The following is a 21,448-nucleotide window of genomic DNA, read 5'->3' on the forward strand; positions in this document are numbered from 1 at the left end:
CTCCGAGGTCTGCTGACACATAGGGTCATAAATGAGATGACTGTCAAAGACAGCACTAAGCCTCAATTTGTGCACATCTAGCTCCTCTGGGTGCACGGCCCCCAGCTTCCCATGCAAAGCCGAAAACTGCGATTCTTCCATTTTAGCCAAACTCACACAAGTGACTGGGAACCAGCCTCACCCCCCTGCCCAAAACAAGATAGGAAGGCTGAGCTTAATAGAGACTCGGACGACAAGATTTAAATAAATAAGCTGTATTATCTGTACAAAAAATATAAATAGAGTTTTGTGTTTTAGAGGAGGAAGTGCCTCCTTCCACATTCTTCAGCAGCCCTAATAATCTTCTGGTGCTGCTGAGTCACAATTCACAGAACAAACAGTAAATGTACATTCATCTCATGCAAGGAGCACGCTGCTGCCCACCCCGAACCTAGGTCCTCCAAGCTCGCTCTGAAACCCACCTCCACCTGCTACAACCCGACACGTGGTGGAGCTGGAGGACACCTGCTACTTAGGAAATGTAAATATTGGCCACTGGTTTTCCATAGCTATTGAGCTAGATATTATCAACCACATTCGTAGTAGTATGGAATCTGTCTTCCACATCCCATGCATAACTATTGTGTCACAAACGAATCCCTTCTTATTGCCCTGTCATCCTGTGCTAGCTTTTACAATGTATTCTGTACACAGCGAATGGATCCAGAGTTAAACATCAGGTTCTATTAAAAATAGGAACAATACAATAATCACCACTGAGTTTACAGGAACACAACTGCAGGAAGTTAATAAAAAGTCCCCCAAGTATTTTGTTTTTTTTTCTGGAAGACAATGTACAATTATTAATATTGCACTTTTTTATACAGGAAATCCTAATAAATATTCACAAAAGATATACAGACATAGAAAACATTCTCTTTTATTTTAAATAAACATTACACTGATTTGTAGGAACATGATTTCTTAGAGCCCATTATTGTGGTGAGGAAGAAAGAACTACCTTAACCGTCCCTAGCTCACCTGGGGAGGACACAAAGCATAATGTCTCCCCCACTAACTTGTACTTCCAGGCTGGCTAGAAAAGGCAGCCCTGATGTCAGTGGTGGCCCCGGGCTGTGAGACGTTTTGCGAGTCTGTATGTGAGGGGGCGGTTTGGCTGAGGGGTGAGTGACTCCGGCCACCCTGCTCTGCCCCAGCTGCTACTAAATGGTGGCCACTGGGATTGGGGGGGCGCAGGCCAAAATCACTCGCCCCCAAACCACTCTGCTGAGTGAGCACTTTCATGGACAATGAGGCACGATGTCCCAAATTTTCAGTTTTGCCACTTGACTTTGCTGCAGCCATGTTACTGTAGCTGACGGGCATTACTGGAGTCTGTATGCTGCTTTGCCCACTGAGTTAGCAAAACCAATGTATATTAATTCTGATAGGGTTCATAGTATTTCACTGTGTGGAGGGAATGGGTTGAAAAGCCTTTGAGGAGCTTCTGGGAAGCTTTAGTTATCCTTTGGCTTTGCCTCTGTGCCCCATCGCCCCACCCCGGCCTGTTGTCTGAATACAGGGCAGCCGTCACAGTGCCCCGGGAGGGGCTCACGCAAGCCTGCGGTTCCACCGGTGCCCCGGTCGCTCTCATCTGATGGACACTCTGGCAACTTGAATAGTGGGTTGGTTTTTGGCCAGCTGACCCCAGTCCTTGGCCCTCAAGTGGAGCAGTAAAAACCATATAGGCAGGAAACCCAGCCTACTCATGAGCGAAACACCCTGGCCCAGGTCAGCAGTTTGTTCCGGGCTGGGGGACGCTTGATTCGGAGACGCCAGGGATGGCCTGACTGCGCAGCTAGGCCCCGCCGTCTCACCAGCTCTGCCGTGGGGCCACGGGCAGAGGTCCACTGAGCGGCTCGCTGGGGACCCCTCTCCGCCGCAGGGAGGGCACACCTCCCGCACGCGGCCCGGGCCCCAGGGCTGTGCCTTCCTGGGGGCAGCGGAGCTGAGCCCCGCAGCCTCCCCTGAGCCTGCACCGGTACACCAGGCACTCGGGCTCGGGGTTCAGAGCCTCGTGGCTCGCTCCCCTGTCCCCTTCGCTCCCCCTCTCAGGAACTCGCACAGGCTTCTCCGTGCTTCCGTCCCTTCCTTCCCCACTTCGTTTTCTGCATCGCTGTGCGCTTCAGGCCTACTTGGATTGGCTCCCCTTTACCTCCACCGTGGTTTGAGTTCTCATGGCTCTGCGCCCCCCACTGGAAGAGCTGAGTCCTGGGCTGGGTTCTCAGCATGGATGGTGTCCTCCCTCCCCTGCCTTAACCATCTCCTGCCGGGAGAGATGCTGTTGGCTGTCCGGAGGCAGTACCGATGCTTCACAAACCCTCTGGCACCCTCCCCTTCGGCCTCTCTCTCCCGTCTGCCGTTGGCTCTGGCTCCCTGCTGGCCCCGGGGGCCTGCGCTGGCCTCTTCCCAGGTCTCCCTGGGACCCAGGTTGGGGAGGGAGCTGGCCCTTCCAGGGAGCTCTTTCTGTCTGGCCCGGTCTGCTCTGCAACCTCCGTTAGACCTCGGTCCTTGTCCTTGTCCTGTCCCCTCACTCTGTGCTCCAGCTGACTGAGAGAGAAGCCAACCTGGGGTCCTCGTGTCTGGGGAGGGGGAAGGGCAAGGGAGGAGGTTGATGAGGGTGTGCGTGGTGGAGGGTGGAGAGGGGGAAATAAATAAATAAAACGAAGAAAGCTTAAGTTCTGTCCAAGGGGGTCGCGCGCGTCCTCCGTGCTGCCAGGGTAGCGTTCTCCCCGCGTCCTGTCTTCACGCTTTGCCGCAAGTCCCACAGCAGCGAGATTTGAACTGGCTGAGTTGGCAGAGTTTCAGCTGTTTCACCTTCTCACAGTACCTGGTGGTATCTCTGCACTCCACTGGGAAAGGGGACAGAAAGGAGAGGTGAAACGGAGGCTCGGTAACAGCCGTGGCCACCGGGTGCCTCCTGGGGTCTGCCTTGGGCACCAGACGCCCGTGCTCGAGGGGCCACCACTGCCCAGCACCTCTGGGCTGGCCTTGCTCCGGTGGAGCTTGGCCATTTGCTCCCCAGGCTGCCAACCACGGGGGCAGCTCAGGCTGCGGCTGGGGGCCGAATACCGGGGCTCTGCGGCCTTTCCGATAGACCCCTTCCTTCCTGAAGGCGCTCAGGACCGCCTCACCTCCTGGGCAAGGGGGCCTTTTCCCATGGCGTTTGAGTGTCTGACTGATGCTTTTCCTCCTTGAGCTGCTTCCCAGAAGGACTAAGTTCTGCTCCACTTCGGGGTGGTGTGCGAGTGAGGACCTGCCTGGTGGCTTCGCCCCCTGTAACGCGAGCCTTCCTTTCCCCCGTGAAGCTTCATTTGCTCGTCCTGTCTCCCGAGCCTCTCTACCCCTTCCCCTCGCCGTGCCTACCAGAGCGCCGTGGCGTCCGAGTTCAGTATTGGCACAGGCTGATGGGTCTTTAATACTGGCGTGGATTCGGGCTGTGGACACCTGTGGTTAATATAGTACGTCTGAACTACTTTCGTGGAACGGTGGTCCTGAGCATGGGGGGCTGACAAAGATGGGTCAGCATCACGCGAGAGGGCATAGGCAATCCCACCCCGTGTAGAAAAAGGACTGGCACTGTTTGCCTACATGGCATCTGCTTAGCGTGGGGAATCTGAGGCTCAGTGTGGCCCTGTTTGTGGGGGAAACTGCACAGCAACACTAAAAAATTCCCTTTTCTTTGCTTCATGCTTTGTCTCCTTCCCTGTGGAGAAGCACCTCCAATTTGTTTTGGGTCCAGAGGAAGAAAAAAATAGATCCTCACCCAATGGGGATACAAATGCTGGTGCTGGGCTAAGGAGGAGGGTCTAGACTTGAGGGAAGAGGGAGTGAATGAGTATCAGATCCCAGGTGTGGCTCCTGCACAGACAGGTGGGTGCCCACAGGGCTGCAAAGGAGGGCGGGGGTCGGCAGGTCCTTGTTCTGTGAGACGCAGAGCCGTGATGGGTGCAGGGTTGGCTGAGCGGGAGGTGCTCTGTGTGCTGCTTGGGTGCAAACAGTGCTTTCTCCCCAAGAGCCATTGTTTAGTTGTCCCCTCTGGGTACCAGCCAAACTACCATCGGTGAGCTGGAGGCTGATTTCCCCTAGCACTTGGCCAAAAGCACCTGGCTGTCTCAGGGGCCAGGATGGAGCCCTTGGGCCACACCCAACCATTTCTTGTGGCCTGGACACATGCACGTATATCCTTGCACGCACCTATCCTCGCCTGCATGCACCCATGCACCCTCTGAAAATACACAACTCCAGCCCTAGCTCAGGATCCTTGGGAAAGCTGGTCCACTGCCCTACGCTCAGGCTCAGTTCCGGGGACTGCCCGCTGCACCTGACGCCTCGGGGGGAATCTGCAGAAGGCTCTGTGGGGTTGGAACGTACTGTTTTCACACGGGGTGATGTTGCAGCGCTGCCAGTTGGTGGGCCGGGGCCCCCAGGAGCACAGGTGCTCGGGCACTGCCTTGTTGGTGCGGGCGTGCACGCACTCCACGCGCCGGGACTGGAAGCCGTAGTTGCCGCAGGTCGCCGTGCACAGGGTCCACAGGCTGACCCTCCAGTGTACGCTGCAGGCTTCGGACCAGCAGTTCTGGGTGCTCACGGGCCTGTGGTAGGAGGGTGGCAGGATTAGGGTCTGCCTCTCTGGGGGCTGAATCAGGGGAGCAGATGTGAAAACAGTGCTGGAAACCCCCAAATCTCAGGTATCCCTGAGAACTCCCAGCGCTGCCAGCCCTGGGTTCTGATCTCTGCTCTGCTACTGAACGGCTGTAGGGTCTCAGAAGACCCCTTCCTCTAACTGGGCCTCTGTCTGCTCATGTCTACAATGTCCGTGTCACTGCATGACCTGAGAATGAGCTCTACCAGGGTGGGGGATGGCAGAGCCGCTCTCAGGGCGGGGACCTTAGTGAGGGGGGTGATGAGCCCTCTCCCCAAGGGAAGGAAGGATGACAGAGGCTGGGGGCTGGATAGGCTGAGACCTGGGGACAGGGGTCTCAGCATAGCTTCTAGAGGGAGGTGGACAAGAGTGAGAGGCTGGTGGAGCCCTTGGGGTCTGGTGCCCACTTTGTGGACCTGACCTCCTGCCCACCCTGTAGCCAGCACGGGTCTCTTGTGCCATCAGGCCTCCTCAGAGGAACAGCATCCACTGCATTCTCTCTCCATCTCCGAAAGGGGAAAGCCCAGCCTGGCCCATTCAGTAAGCACGAGGCCACCACTGAGCCATCTACCTTTAGGAGGCCAGTGACCTGGGGAGAATGGAGGTGAAAGGGAAGAGTGTCTGACCGCTGGGCCCATGGAAGGTTGGAGGGGAAACGTTTACTTACCACCGTCTTTCCGTGCTATTGACACAGGGCCTGGGAAAGGGCAGTCCATGGCTCTCTCTTACCTCGGAAGGGTGCTGCACTGCTCTGATGGTAAGGTGATGCCATCCCGCGTCTGGCAGAAGACCTGTCTGTGCTGCACGGCGAGGCGAGGCCCGACGCAAGGCCCGTTGCACTGGGAAGCAGAAACAGGTGACATACACTTTAGCCAAGTCACAGGACAGGCTGCAATGCCCAGGCTGCGTGGGGCAAAAGATCCTTGTGCAGGAGCTTGTTTGAGGCCCTGAGATCATTTATCTTGCCCCTCTTTACACCAACTTAAAGGATATCCACCAGCACATTTTTGCTTAGTCCACAGTGGGAGGGTTAGCCTTGCTGTGGTCTGAGTATTCTGCTAGCAAATGGCTAATGGCAGTATAGAGCCAGTCAGAGATGTCAGCCCCCTCCCAGAGTAACCATATGGAAGGTTAATCGTGGCATAATGGACTGGGAATGTGGTGGTAAGCTTTAGAGTTGAACACCTCTAAATAAGCCCCCCTTCCCTCCTTCAGTCCAGAGGGTAATTTGGTTTATTGTTTTCTTGCTAAATTCGTCCAAGTAACCAAGTCCATGATTTCTTTCCTTTCTTTGGTTTCATTTTCTCCAGGATAAACCAAGGGTGGCTGAACAAAAGTAGACTTCGGTGTGTATAGTTAGTCCATGCTCCTGGAGATGGTTAAGCTCTCCCCAGGGCTGGCAGAGCCAGACCATCGTGGCAGAAACCGCCACCAACAATGGTGTCTGTAAAATACGAAACATCTGCTATTTGAGTAGGGTAAAGGGACAAACATCCCTTGGAGGTCACTTTAGAACAAGGGCTCTTAAACTTGGAAGTACCTGGACTCTTAGGGGTCCACAGGGGAGCTGTTGACCCTTAAAATTATAAGCAGAAATCCTGTTTTGTGTAACATTTTATTTTTTTAGTCTTTGAGCCCTTCACCCATTATTCCCACACCCCACCCCCACCTCTGGCAACACCAATCTGTTCTCTGTATCTATGAGTTTGCTTTTTTTAAAAAAAATATATTCCACATATAAGAGAGATCATATGGTATTTGTCTCTCTCTGTATGACGTATCTAACTTTGCATAAAGCCCTTGAGGTCCATTCATGTTGTCGCAAATGGCAATATTTCATTCTTTCTGACCGTATATATGTGGGATTATTTATGATCTCTTTGTGTTCATCTTATTTGGAACCCTATGGGCTTCCTGGAGCTGGGTGTCTAGTTCCTTCCCCAGGTTAGGGAATCTTTCAGTATTTCTTCAAACAGGATTTCTGTGCCTTTCTCACTTTCTTTTCCTTCTGGGACCTATATAATGCAAGCCCTTTAGTCTAGCATCACTTTTTTTCCTTCTCTGATTAGGTGAGTTCCACTGCCCTGACTTCTAATTCACTGAGCCTTTGTTTGCTTCATGTAGTCTGTTGTTGAACACCTTAACAATTTTCAGTTAATGTATTCTTCAGCTCTGTGACTTCTATTTGATACTTTTTAATATTTTCTATCATCACTTTGTTGAATTTCTCACTCTGTTCACCCATCTTAATTAATTCATCCATGCTGAATTTCTAAAAGCTCTCAGGTAATGCCAATGTTATTGGTCCATGGACCACACTTTAAAGAGTAGCAAGGCTTGAGGCATTACAAATTACAGGGAACTGCTTGATCTCAAAATCCTTTTAATATAATTTTTTATAAATTTATTTTATTTTTGGCTGCATTGGGTCTTCGTTGCTGTGCGCAGGCTTTCTCTAGTTGCGGTGAGCTGGGGCTACTCTTCATTGTGGAGCACAAGCTTCTCATGGCGGTGGCTTCTCATTGCGGAGCATGGGCTCTAGGCAGGCAGACTCAGTAGTTGTGGCTTGTGGGCTCTAGAGCGCAGGCTCATTAGTTGTGGCGCACAGGCTTAGCTGCTCCGCGGCATGTGGGATCTTCCCGGACCAGGGCTCAAACCTGTGTCCCCTGCATTGGCAGGCGGATTCTTAACCACTGCACCACCAGGTAAGCCCCCCTTTTACTATTTTTGCATTGGTGATATATTGTTGGGATGTGTGATTCAAACTATAGATGCCCACCAAACCTCTTTATTCCACTCCTGTAAGAATGAAAATGATAATAGTTTCTGACAAGAAAATCCTTTTGGAAGAGTGTCACTCAAAGATCTATTCCTTCCTCTTCCTACCTCTTTGAAGTCTTTGAAAACCATGCTGGCTTTAGTCTAAGTAGAACTAAGACCACCTTCTCAGTTCTAACAACCTGGCTTCATGTAATAATTCAACTTTCTTCTTTTAATCCAACATACATTTATGAGGCACCTGTCTTGGGTAGGGAATGTGTTCCATAAAAGCGTATGTAAAAGAAGGATGGCAAGAACAGCCCTGGAATGTTTGCAGGAGAATTCTATGAGAGGTAGAATTATAAATGTGGCTGTAAAACATGTGCCAGATCATGAGAAATACTGTATGCTGCCTGAGGAGTTTGGATTTTCTTATGAATGCCACTTTGTTGGGGTGGGGGAGGGGAGGCACCTAGAAAGGTTTTTAAGTGGGAGTGTCACGATCAGAGTTACTCTTTAAAAAGATGATTCTGTCAGCAGCACAGTAATTGAATTGGAAAGTGAATAGACTGGAGAAAGTAATCCAGGTAACAAATTTTGCTGAGCAAAATGAACGCACTGGGCCATGGAAATGGAGAGGAGATTCTATGAAAGTATGATTCACATGGCTTCAGTGGTGCTTTGACAGGGATAAAAGACAGGGAGGGAGCTAAGATGAATCTCGGGTTTATGGACTGAACATAAAGGTAAGAATTTGTTTTGAAGATGTTTTGTATGAGATGTTTGTGAAATATCCAAATATATATGTTCATTAAGCAGGTGGATATATAGATCTGTGACTTAAAAGAGAGCTGTGCTAAACAGTATCCATTTGAAAGTCATCAGTAGACCAGTGGTGTCTAGGAGTCATAGGTGGTATAACCCAAGGGGAGGGAAAGCATGAGATGAAAAGGCTTAGGGCAGAACCCTGAGGGACACTGCAGGAAGAGGAGGGAAAAAAGGAATTAAACGGCAGGAAAGGAGAAAAAAAAGAACTTAGAAAATGTATGCACAGAGACCAACAAAGGAGTTTCCAGAAAGGAAAAAGGGTCAGTAGTATCAAAATGTGTCAAAAAGAACAAACAAGATAGAGTGAGAATTGGCAGTACCCAGTGGAACTTGACTTACCGGCTGCACTGGTGACCCTGGGAAGGGCAGTTTCAGTGTGGCAATTGGCACTGAAGTCAAACCAGCAATGAGTAGAGAAACAAATGAGAGTGGAAGAAATAGGCCTCCCGGAGACATATCCTTCCTTCAAGAATTCCCAATTGTGGTCAAAAGACATCAGCAAAATGGCAGACTAGGTAGCTCTAAGTCCTCATTCACACACAGAAACATCAAAAAGCAACTGGAAACTGGCTGAACTAATCTTACAGGAATGCTGAAAAAGTCAAAGGTCTACAGCAACCTAGCAAGTGCCCAATCAAGAAAAATCTACCTTCAAAACAGTAGGAAAATTTGTGGTATTTTCCCTCATCCTTCCCCAGCATGGCAGTTTTTTTCCCCCCCATCTTTATTGGAGTATAATTGCTTTACAATGTTGTGTTAGTTTCTGCTATACAATAGAGTGAATCAGCCATATGCATACATATGTCCCCATATCCCCTCTCTCCCACCCTCCCTACCCCACCCCTCTAGGTCATAACAAAGCATCGAGCTGATCTTCCTGTGCTATGTAGCAGCTTCCCACTAGCTATCTACTTTACATTTGTTAGTGTATATATGTCAATGCTACTCTCTCACTTTGTCCTAGCTTCACCTCCGCCCCCCCCAACCCTGCCGTATCCTCAAGCCTGTTCTCTATGTCTGTGTCTTTATTCCTGCCCCTAGGTTCATCAGTACCATTTTTTTTAGATTCCATATATATGCGTTGGCATACGGTATTTGTTTTTCTAACTTTGCATGACAGACTCTAGCTCCATCCACCTCACTACAAATAACTAACTCAATTTTGTTCTTTTTTATGGCTGAGTAATATTCCGTTGTATATATGTGCCACATCTTCTTTATCCAGTCATCTGTTGATGGACATGTAGGTTGCTTCCATGTCCTGGCTATCATAAATAGTGCTGCAGTGAACACTGTGGTACTGTTTTTGAATTACGGTTTTTCTCAGGGTATATAGCATGGCAGTTTTGGTCTAGAGGCAGCAGTATCCTATTTTCCTCCCACCATCTGTAGGGAGCAGAGAAGATCCTATTTGCAGTGTGTAATGTTCCATCCTGTTGGTCAGAGGGCTACCTGAAGGACTGGTCTCTGTCTCATCTAACTCAGGTATCAAGTGGCAGCCACTACTTGTGAAAGCTGCAAGGGGACTACAGACACTTGGGGCAGGAGGTTACAGATGGAGACATGCAATAGACCACCTAAGGCCCTGGGGACAACCTGGGGTGAGACCATCTTGGAAATTAAGACATTCAAAAGCAGCCATATACAAAGGGGGATTCTGAAAGTCACAAGCAGGCCCAGGCAAGACATATGCTCAGGAAAGATCTGAGAAGACCTTAAGCTTTCGTCTCAGGCTGATCCCGAGGTTCAGAGAACACCCAGTTAAGCAGTGAAGGTGTGCACAGGCACAGAGAAAGTATATTCAAAGACTGGGAGAGATGTCTGTTTTTTTCAATGCCCAATTTCCAAGAATAAATCATAAGTACTTCAAAGAAACAGGAAATCATGGCCCGCTCAAGGAAGAAAGTGAAGTGGCAGAACCAGCTCTAAAGAAGCAGGGCATCAAATGTAAAACAACCATCATAAACATGTTAAAAGATCTAAAGAAAAACATGAATAAAGAACTAAAGGAAATCAGAAAAAATGATATTAACAAAGAGTAATTATAAAAAGAAACTAAACAAATTTTGGAGCTAAAAAATACAATATCTGAGTTGAAAATTTCACTAGCAGAGTTCAACAGCAGGCTTGAGTACACAGAAGAAACAATTAGCAAACCTGAAAACAGGACAATTGAAATTATTGAGTCTAATGAGCTGAAAGAAAAGACATGAAGACAGTGGGACAAACATATACGCATGTAGGAGTTCGAAGAAGGAGGGAGAGAGAAAGGGGCAGCCAGATCATTTGAAGAAATAATTGCCAAACATTCCCCAAATTTGATGAAAGATACAAATCTAACAATCCAAAAAGCTCAACGAATTCCACGTATAATAAACTCAAAGGGAACCACACTGAGGCACAATATAATGAAATTGTCTTACAAATAAACACAAAGAATCTTGAAATCAACAAGATGGACTCATCAGGTACAAGGGATCCTCAGAAAGATTAGCAGATGATTTCTCAGCAGAACCCTTGCAGGCCAAAAGGTGGTAGTAGAATTATATCTTTAAAGTGCTGAAAAGAAAAAAACAAAAAAACCCCCTATGTACCTAGAATTCTATATCCAGTGAAACTGTCATTCAGAAATGAGGGTGAACATAAGATATTCGCAGATAAGATGAGAGGGAGTTTATTACCACTATGCCTGACTATAAGAAACATGAGAGACCCTCAGGTTAAAATAAAAGGATGCAAGACAGTAACTCCAAGCCATATGAAGATATAAAGATTGCCAGCAAATGTAAATACATGAGCAAATATAAAAATTTGTATTATACTTTTGGTATGTAACTCCACTTTTTATTTTCTACAGGATTTAAATGACAAAATGCATTAAAAATAATTATATATCTGTAAGTGGATATGCAGTGTATAAAGACGTAACTTTTATATTATTAACATATAGGAAAGGGGACAGAGCTCTATAGGAATAGAGTTTGGGTGTGTGGTTGAAGTTAAGTTGCTATAAATTAAAACTAGATTGTTATACCTTTAGAATGTTATATGTAATTCCAAGAGCAACCACAAATTAAATACCTACAGACTATACTCAAAAAAAACCCCCAAACCAAAACATCAGCTAAACACTAAAGAAGGCAGTAATGAAGGTAATGAGTGGGGGAAGCTATAAGACACCTAAGACAAACAACAATGGGAAAAGTAAGTCCTTCCTAATCAGTAATTACTTTAAATGTAAATGGAAAAAACAAGCCTCTCCAATCAAAAGGCATAGATTGGCAATCTATCTACAAGAGACTCACTTTATTATTTTTAATGTATTTTAAAAATTGAAGTATACTTGACTTACAATGTTGTGTTTCTGGTATACAGCAAAGTGATTCATATATGTATATGTATAATTTTTCATATTCTTTTCCATTATAGGTTATTACAAGATATTGAATATAGTTCCCTGTGCTATATGGTAGGCCCTTCTTGTTTATCTATTTTTAATTGTTTAATTAAAAAAATTTATTTTATATTGGAGTATAGTTGATTTATAATGTTGTGTTAGTTTCAGGTATACAGAAAGTGATTCAGTTATACATATACCCATTCTTTTCCCATAGGTTATTACAGAATATTGAGTAGAGTTCCCTGTGCTATACAGAAGGTCCTTGTTGGTTATCTATTTTAAATATAGCAGTGTGTACATGTCAATCCCAAACTCCCAATCTATCCCTCCCCCACCCCACCCTTCCCCCCTGGTAACCATAGGTTCGTTTTCTAAGTCTGTGAGTCTATTTCTGTTTAGTAAATAAGTTCATTTGTATCATTTTTAAAGATTCCTCATATAATCAATATCATATGATATTTGTCTTTCTCTGATTTACTTTACTTAGTATGATAATCTCCAGGTCCATCCATGTTGCTGCAAATGACATTATTTCTTTCTTTTTAATGTCTAAATAATATTCCATTGTAGGTATGTACCACATCTTCTTTATCCATTCCTCTGTTGATGGACATTTAGATTGCTTCCATGTCTTGGCTATTTTAAGTAGTGCTGCAATGAATATTGGGGTGCATGTATGTTTTTCAGTTACAGTTTTCTCCAGATATATGCCCAGGAGTGGGATTGCAGGATAATATGGTAGTGCTATTTTTAGTTTTTTAAGAAACCCACATACTGTTCTCTATAGTGCTTGTACCAATTTACATTCCCACCAACAGTGTAGGAGGGTTCCCTTTTCTCCACACCCTCTCCAGCATTTATTGTTTCTATACTTTTTGATGATGGCCATTCTGCTGGTGTGAGGTGATATCTCATTGTAGTTTTGGTTTGCATTTCTCTAATAATTAGTGATGTTGAGCATCCTTTCATGTGCCTGTTGGCCATCTGTATGCCTTCTTTGGAGAAATGTCTAATTAGGTCTTCTGCCCATTGTTTGATTGGGTTGTTTGTCTTTTTAAAATATTGAGCCCCATGATCTGTTTGTGTGCTTTGGAGATTAATCCCTGTGGGTTGCATTGTTTGCAAATATTTTCTCCCATCCTGTGGGTTCTCTTTTCATTTTGTTTATGGTTTCCTTTGCTGTACAAAAGTTTTTGAGTTTAATTAGGTCCCATTTGTTTATTTTTGTTTTTATTTTGATTACTCTAGGAGACAGATAGAAAAAGATACTGCTGTGATTTATGTCAGACTGTTCTGCCTGTGTTTTCCTCTAAGGGTTTTATGGTGTCTGGTCTTACATTTAAGTCTTTCCGTTTATTTTTGCATATAGTGTTAGAGAATCTTCTAATTTCATTCTTTTACATGTAGCTGTCCAGTTTTCCCAGCACAGCTTATTGAAGAGACTGTCTTTTCTACATCGTCTAGTCTTGCCTCCTTTGTCAGATTAATTGACCATAGATGCGTGGGTTTATTTCTGGGCTTTCTTTCCTGTTCCGTGATCTGTATTTCTGTTTTTGTGCCAGTACCATACTGTTTCAATGACTAACTTTCTGGTATGATCTGAAGACAGGAAGCCTGATTCCTCCAGCTCCGTTTTTCTTTCTGAAGATTGCTTTGCCTATTTGGGGTCTCCATACAAATTTTAAGATTTTTTGTTCTAGTTCTGTGAAAAATGCCATTGGTAATTTGATACGCATTGCACTGAATCTGTAGATTGCCTTGGGTAGTATAGTCATTTTGCCAATATTGATTCTTCCAATCCAAGAACGTGGTGTATCTTTCCACCTGTTTGTGTCATCTTTGATTTCCTTCATCAGCATCTTACAGTTTTCAGAGTACTGGTCTTTGGTCTCCTTAGGTAGGTTTATTCCTAAGTAAGTATTTTATTCTTTTTGATGAGATGGTAAATGGGATTGTTTCTTTATTTCTCATTCTGATCTTTCATTGTTAGTGTATAGGAATGCAAAAGATTTCTGTGTATGAATTTTGTATCCTGCAACTTTACCAAATTCATTGATGAGCTCCAATAGTTTTCTGGTAGCATCTTTAGGATTTCCTATATCTAGTATCATGTCATCTGCAAATAGTGACAGTTTTACTTCTTCTTTTCCCATTTGGATTCCTTTTATTTCTTTTTCTTCTCTGATTGCGACAACTAGGACTTCAAGATTATGTTGAATTAAAGTGGCAAGACAGGACATCCTCGTCTTCTTCCTGATCTTACAGGAAATGTTTTCAGTTTTTGACCATTGAGTATGGTGTTAGCTGTGGGTTTGTCATATGTGGTCTTTATTATGTTGAGGTAGGTTACCTCCATGCCCACTTTCTGGAGAGTTTTAATCATAAATAGGTGTTGAATTTTATCAAAAGCTTTTTCTGCATCTATTGAGATGATCATATGTTTTTTTTTATTTCTTCACTTTGTTGATGTGGTGTATCACACTGATTGATTTGCGGATATTGAAAAAATCCTTGCATCCCTGGGATAAATGTCACTTGATTGCGGTGTACAATCCTTTATTGTTGGATTCAGATTGCTAGTATTTTGGTGAGGTTTTTTGCATCTCTGTTCATCAGTGATATCTGCCTGTAATTTTCTTTCTTTTGTGGTATCTTTGTCTCATTTTGGTATCCTGGTGATGGTGCCCTCATAGAATGAGTGTGGGAGTATTCCTTCCTCTGCAATTTTTTGGAATAGTTTCAGAAGGACAGGTGTTAACTCTTCTCTAAATGTTTGATAGAATTTGCCTGTGAAGCAGTCTGGTCTTGGACTTTTGTTTTGTGGAAGTTTTTAAATCACTGTTTCAATTTCAGCACTTGTGATTGGTCTGATCATCTTTTCTATTGCTTCTACATTGTACATTTTAATGGCATAGAGTTGCTTGTAGTACTCTCTTATGATCCTTTGGATTTCTGTGGTGTCCGTTGTAGCTTCTCCTTTTTCATTTCTAATTTTATTGATTTGAGCCATCTTCCTCTTTTTCTTGATGCATCTGGCTAAAAGTTTATCAATTTTATCTTCTCAAAGAACCAGCTTTTAGTTTCATTGGTCTTTTCTATTGTTTTGTCATCTCTATTTCATTTATTTCTGCTCTGATCTTTATGATTTCTTTCCTTCTACTAACTTTGGGTTTTGTTTGTTCTTCTTTCTCTAGTTGCTTTAGGTGTAAGGTTAGGTTGTTTATATGAGATTTTTCTTATTTCCTGAGGTAGGATTGTATTGCTGTAAAATTCCCTCTTAGAACTGCTTTTGCCACATTTCATAGGTTTTGGATTGTTAGGGGTTTTTTTGTTTTCATTTGTCTCTAGGTATTTTTTGATTTCCTCTTTGATTTCTTGAGTGATCCATTGGTTGTTTAGTAGCATATCATTTAGCCTCCATGTGTTTGTGTTTTTTTTTCTGTAATTGATTTCTAATCTCATAGCATTGTTTCAAAAAAGATGCTTGATATGATTTAAATTTTCTTAAATTGATCACAAACATGATCAAGTTTATAGCAATACAATATACAAGGAAATAATGTCATTTGCAGCAATAATGTCATTTGGAGATTATCAGTCATACTAAGTGAAGTAAATCAGAGAAAGACAAATATCATATGATATTGATTATATGAGGAATCTTTAAAAATGATACAAATGAACTTATTTACTAAACAGAAACAGACTCACAGACTTAGAAAATGAACCTATGGTTATGGGGGGAGGGGGGTGAGAGATAGATTGGGAGTTTGGGATTGACATGTACACACTGCTATATTTAAAATAGATAACCAACAAGGACCTTCTGTATAGCACAGGGAACTCTACTCAATATTCTGTAATAGGGGCTTCCCTGGTGGTGCAGTGGTTGAGAGTCTGCCTGCCAATGCAGGGGACACAGGTTCGAGCCCTGGTCTGGGAGGATCCCGCATGCCACGGAGCGACTGGCCCTGTGAGCCACAATTACTGAGCCTGTGCTCCACAACAAGAGAGGCCGCGATAGTGAGAGGCCCATGCACCGCGATGAGGAGTGGACCCCACTTGCCACAACTAGAGAAAGCCCTTGCACAGAAACGAAGACCCAACACAGCCATAAATAAATAAATAAAAATTAAAAAAGTATTCACAGCTTTAAAAAAAAAATTCTGTAATAACCTATGGGAAAAGAATGGGTATATGTATAACTGAATCACTTTCTGTATACCTGAAACTAACACATTGTAAATCAACTATACTCCAATATAAAATAAAAAATTAAAAAGAAAGATCTCAAAGTACCTAACTTCAGCCCTTAAGGAACTGAAATAAGAAGGGCAAACTAAACCCAAATCTAGTAGAAGAAAGGAAATGATAGAGTGGAGATAAGGAATAGAGAAACAGTAGAGAAAATCAGGGAAACCCAAAATTGGTTCTTCCTAAAGATCTACAAAATAGACAACTTTAGCTACATTGACTATGAACAAAATAGAGCACTCAAATTATTAAAATCTGAAATGAAAGTGTCATTACTACTGATTTTATAAATTAAAAAAATATTAAATGAGAGTACTATGAACTGTACACCAATAAATTGGATAACCTAGATGTAATGGACAATTTCCTAGAAACATACAACCCACCAAGACTGAATCATGAAGAAATAAAAATATGACTAGACCTATGAGTGGTAAGGAGATTGAATCAGTAATCAAAGACCTCCCAACAAAGAAAAGCGCTGTACCAGAAAGCCTCACTGGTGAATTCTACCCAATATTAAAAACAATAATTTATACCAATTCTTCTCAAACTCTTCCTGAAATTTGAAGGGGAGGGAACACTAACACTCTCCCTAACTCATCCTGTGAGGCCAGCAATACCGATACCAAAGCCAGACAAAGCTGCTATGAGAAATGAAAACTAAATAATAATATCTCTTCTGATTATTGATGATGAAATCCAGAACAAAATACTAGTAAACCAAATTTAGCAGCATAATAAAAGGAATAAATACCAGGAAGAGGTAGGATTTATTTTTGGAATGTAAGGATGTTTCAACATTGAAAATTAATCACTGTAATCTACCACATTAGCATAATGAAGGGAAAAAACACATGATCATCTCAACGGATGCAGAAAAAGCACTTGCAAAATTCAACACCCTTTCATGATAAAAACACTAAAAAAAACTAGGAGTAGAAAGAAACTACTGCTACCTCACAATAATAAAGACCATATATGAAAAACCCACAACTAACATCCTCCTCATTAGTGAAGACTAAAAACTTCTCCCCTAAGATGAGGAACAAGAATGCAGTGTTCAGCATTCTTGGACATAGTATTAGAAGTTCAGAGCAATTAGCCAAGAAAAAAAGGAAAAAAGCCATCCAAGCTGGAAAGGAGAAGAAGCAAAATTATCATCATTCACAGAGATACATTAAAAACCCTTAAAATCCCAATGAATGAACTCGAAGGATACAAAATCAGCATATAAAAATCAGTTGCACTTCTATACATGAATGATGAACAATCTGAAAAGGAAATTAGGAAAACAATTCCATTTATGATAGCACTAAGAAGAATAAAATACCTAGGAATAAACCAAAGAGGCGAAAGACTTGTACATGGAAAACTATAAAAAGAAATTAAAGACACATAGCTGAAACAATCTTGAAAAAAAACCCCAACAAAGTTGGAGGTCTTAAACTTCATGATTTTAAAACTTACTATAAATTCAGAATAGTCAAAACAGTGTAGTTCTAGCATGCAGACAGATACGTGGACCAATGGAATAGAATACAAAGCCTAGAAACAAACTTGCATATATAGTCAGATGAAGTATGCCAAGATCTTTTAATGGGGAAAGGACAGTCTTTTTAACAAATGGTTCTGGCAAAACAATATCCACATGCAAAAGAATTAGGTTGGATCCTTACTTTACACCATATAAAAATTGTCTCAAAATGGATCAAAGATTTAAATGTAAGAGTTAAAAGTATAAAACTGTTTGAAGAAAACAGAGGGGAAGAGCTTCATGTTATCAGATTTGGCAATCATTTCTTGAATATGACACTAAAAGCACAGGCCACAACAAAAAATTAGATAAGCTGAACATCATCATAATTAAAAGCTCTTCTTCATCAATGGACACTACCAAAAGAGTGAAAAGGCAACCTACAGAATGGGAGAAAATATTTGTGAATCATAAATCTGATAAAGGATTAGTATTCAGAATATATCAAGAAGTACAACTCAACAACAAACACAAAGCCTTGAATAGACATTTCTCTAAAGAAGATGTATGAATGGGCAATACACACATGAAAGTATGTTCAACATCACTAGTAATTAGGGAAATGCAAGTCAAAACCACAGTGAGATACCACTTCACATTCACTAGGATGTCTACTATCAAAAACCCAGAAAATAACAAGCATTGAAGATGTGGGAAAATTGGAACTTTGGTGCACTGCTGGTGAGAATGTAAAATGATAGAGCTGCTCTAGAGAGAACAGTATGGCAGTTCCTCAAAAATTAAACATAGAATGACCATATGATTTAGCAATTCCACTTCTGGGTATATACTCAAAAGAATGAAAGCAGGAACTTGAACAGATACTTATACAAACATGTTCATACTAGCATTATTCATGATAGCCAAAAGATGGAAACAACCCACATGTCCAGTGACAGATGGATGCATAAACATATGTGATATATACTTATACTGGAATATTATTCAGCCTTAAAAAGGAATGAAATTCTGATACATGCTACAACATGGATGAATCTTGAAAACATTAAAGTGACAGAAGCCAGATACAAAGGGACAAATACTGTATGATTCCACTTACCTAGTGTAGTCAAATTCATAGAAACAAAGTAGAATAGTGGTTACCAGGGACAGGGAGAAAGGGATAATGGGGAATTATTGTTTAATGGGTACAGAGTTTAGTTTGGGATGATGAAAAAGTTTTAAAGATGGATAGTGGTGATAGTACAACAATATGAATGTACTTAACGCCACTGAATTGTACACTTAAAATAGTTAAAATGTTAAATTGTTATGTATATTTTATCACAATAATAGTTTAAAGAAAAGGACTTCCAGTTGTTGGTGTCAAGGGGGCATTTTTACATTTTCCCTAGCCTTTGTGTGTTTGTGAACAACATTGTCACGCTGGATCCTTCAGAGCCTTACTCTTTTATCTTTTCAGTTCACACCTTCTAGAATCACCTGGTCAGACAAAAAGATGTGGTTGGCAAGACTTTGGTATACTTGGCCGTAGCAGGAGGAGCAGTCACTGGCTTTGGACATATTTGCCTGACCTAAGAGGACTGCTTTTACCTTAAATCCTTCTCCTTCAGTGCTTGGTAACCTTCCAGGTTCTTTAAGCATTTGATGAAACCTGGAGCCTCTTGGTAAAAAATGTCAATAAACACAAGATTTGGGATTCCAGTTTAAGATGGTGATACAGGAAAATCCTGAATTCACCTCCTCCCACAGATATGCTGAGTCTACATCTACATATGGAACAATTTCTTCTTAAAAAATCCTAAAGGCTGCCTGAGTGACAACCACACATTAGGCAAACAAGAAGAAAACCGCATCAAAGCAAGTAGGAGGGACTGGGACATAAACCCTGCCCCCAGTGAGGTAACCAACAATTGGGAGAAAACTCAAAACCTTGAGCTTCTCCCCAAGGAGCAAAGGGTTCAAACTCCACATTGGGCACCTTAACTTTTGGGACCTGTATCTGAGAGATGAGCCCCCAAACATCTAACTTGGAAAACCAATGGGGCTCATAGCTTATGTCCCAGGACCCAGCTCAGAGAGAGCTGATCATACCCAGACTTAAAGTAAAGGAGGCTCACCTGCTTATATTAAAGGCTGAGGGCAGATATCTAATTTAACACACAAATCTAGAAGCCTGCTGGAGCACTCTCCAGGACTGAGGCTTGTGGGCACCATCTTCACACTCTCCTTTTGCCATGTTCCAGAGCACCAGTATCTCCTGGAAGGGAGCTTTCACATGCATTTGGTGCCCCAATCTTTGTGGCTGCTGCCCAGGGAAGGCCTCTTGACTGCCTGGTTCTGGAGGCTAGGGGAGTTTGAATTCTTGGTCCCAAGGGGCTGTAATAATCAATGTCACCCCACAAGGAGCCCATACCCCTGTCTGCTGCCAGGGGACACCACTACATAGACTGACTCTTGACAGCCAGTGGGGCTTATGCTTTTGGGTCCTACAGGGCTACAACCAATGGAGAAAAGTGTTCTTAAACAGCTGTCACCCCTAGGGCTCAGCAAGAGGAAACAGAGCCAGAACCTTGGTATATCTGTGAAGGAGTCTTATTAGCCAGTTATCATGGCTGCAGTCTGAGAGGTAGACTTCTAATTAAACATGCATCTAGGGACTGACTGTAATCCTTTCTAGAGACCTCAGAGGGTAGGCACTAACTTTGCACTCTCTCTCTGCTGTGCTCCAGAGCACATGTTTCCTGGAGGGGAGCTTTACATGCAGCTGGTGCCCTGGTTTTTATGTCTGGTGTACTAGTTTTTGCAGCTGCCACTCCAGGGATGCCCCTTGATTGCCTGGCTCAGGTCATCAGGGGAGCTTGAATTCCTGTATCCCATGGGACTGTGGCAATCAGATAGCTGGTTCTTGGAAGGCTGCCACCCCTAGGGCACTGTGCAGACAGCAGACTGAGGAACATCCCCCAGCCTTTCTGTGGAGGAATCCTCTTTATTTGTACTGGAGCTATGGCCTGAGGGCCAGGCTTCAGGTTTGGCACACATCTATTGGACTACAAAATTACTCTCAAGGAATATAGGCTGTGGATGCTGTCTTTGCACTCTCCCTTGCTCCAGTATCTCTTAGGAAAGAGCTTATACACTCATCTAGACCCCTGATACGTGCAGCTGCCATCCAGGGAATACTACTGATCACCTGGTCAGTGTGAGCTATTAAAAATATAATAGGCTGCTGCAACAAGCACAAAGGTTTGAGAGATGACAAAGAGCTGGGACAGGGTTAAAAGACAATGTTCACCTCCTACATGAGGCCACTCCTTCAAGACTGGGAGAGGTGGTTGTTTCATCTACAGTATGGAAACCAACACAAAGTTAACCAAAATGAAGAAACAGAAATATGTTCCAAATGAAAAACAAGATAAAACCTCAGTGTGTGGTGGGGGGCAGGGGAGACCTCAATGAAATAGAGCTAAGGTATTTACCTGAAAAAGAGTTCAAGGTAATGGTCATAAAGATGCTCATAAAACTAGGGAGAAGAATGGATGAACACAATGAGAAATTCAACAAAGAGATAGAAAATATAAAAAAGTACCACAGAAGGCACAGAGCTGAAGAATACAATTACTGAACTGAAAAATACACTAGAGGGGTTCAACAGCAGACTAGATGAAGCAGAAGAAAGCATCAGTCAACTCAAAGACAAGGCAGTAGAACTCAGCCAATTAGAGCAGCCCCCCAGCCCCCCAGCCAAAAAAAAAGAATAAAACCCAGTGAAGATAGCTTAAGGAGCTGTGGGACAACATCAAACTCGTTAATATTCAGATCATAGGGGTCACAGAAAAAGAAGATAGAAAGGAGCAGAAAACTTATTTCAAGAAACAATGGCTGAAAACTTCCCTACTCTGGGAAAGAATACAGACATCCAGTTCCAGGAATCCCAGAGTGTTCCAAATAAAATAAACCCCAAAGAGATATTATAATTAAACACATAATTAAAACATCAAAAGTTAAAGACAAGGAGAGAATC

At 43.1% G+C, this 21,448-nt stretch overlaps 1 protein-coding gene across 3 annotated transcripts in view; it reads right to left on the bottom strand.

Annotated features, from left to right (window-relative positions):
- Positions 1 to 238: 238 nt before the first annotated feature.
- Positions 239 to 21,448, bottom strand: part of ADAMTSL1 (ADAMTS like 1) — a 475,434-nt gene continuing 454,224 nt past the window's right edge. For 2 of the 3 annotated variants that reach the window (XM_060102066.1, XM_060102065.1), the window contains 3 exons: positions 5,414 to 5,523; positions 4,414 to 4,634; positions 239 to 2,891 (listed from right to left, as the gene is read on the bottom strand). In XM_060102066.1, coding sequence (XP_059958049.1) covers positions 2,785 to 2,891; positions 4,414 to 4,634; positions 5,414 to 5,523 — 438 coding nt within the window. In that variant the 3' untranslated portion in view covers positions 239 to 2,784. Of the gene's footprint in view, positions 2,892 to 3,405; positions 3,487 to 4,413; positions 4,635 to 5,413; positions 5,524 to 21,448 lie in introns of all 3 variants that reach the window. The other variant, XM_060102068.1, reaches the window with a different exon arrangement.

The sequence above is a fragment of the Mesoplodon densirostris genome, chromosome 6, assembly GCF_025265405.1.
Source record: "Mesoplodon densirostris isolate mMesDen1 chromosome 6, mMesDen1 primary haplotype, whole genome shotgun sequence".
Lineage (NCBI taxonomy): Eukaryota > Metazoa > Chordata > Mammalia > Artiodactyla > Ziphiidae > Mesoplodon > Mesoplodon densirostris.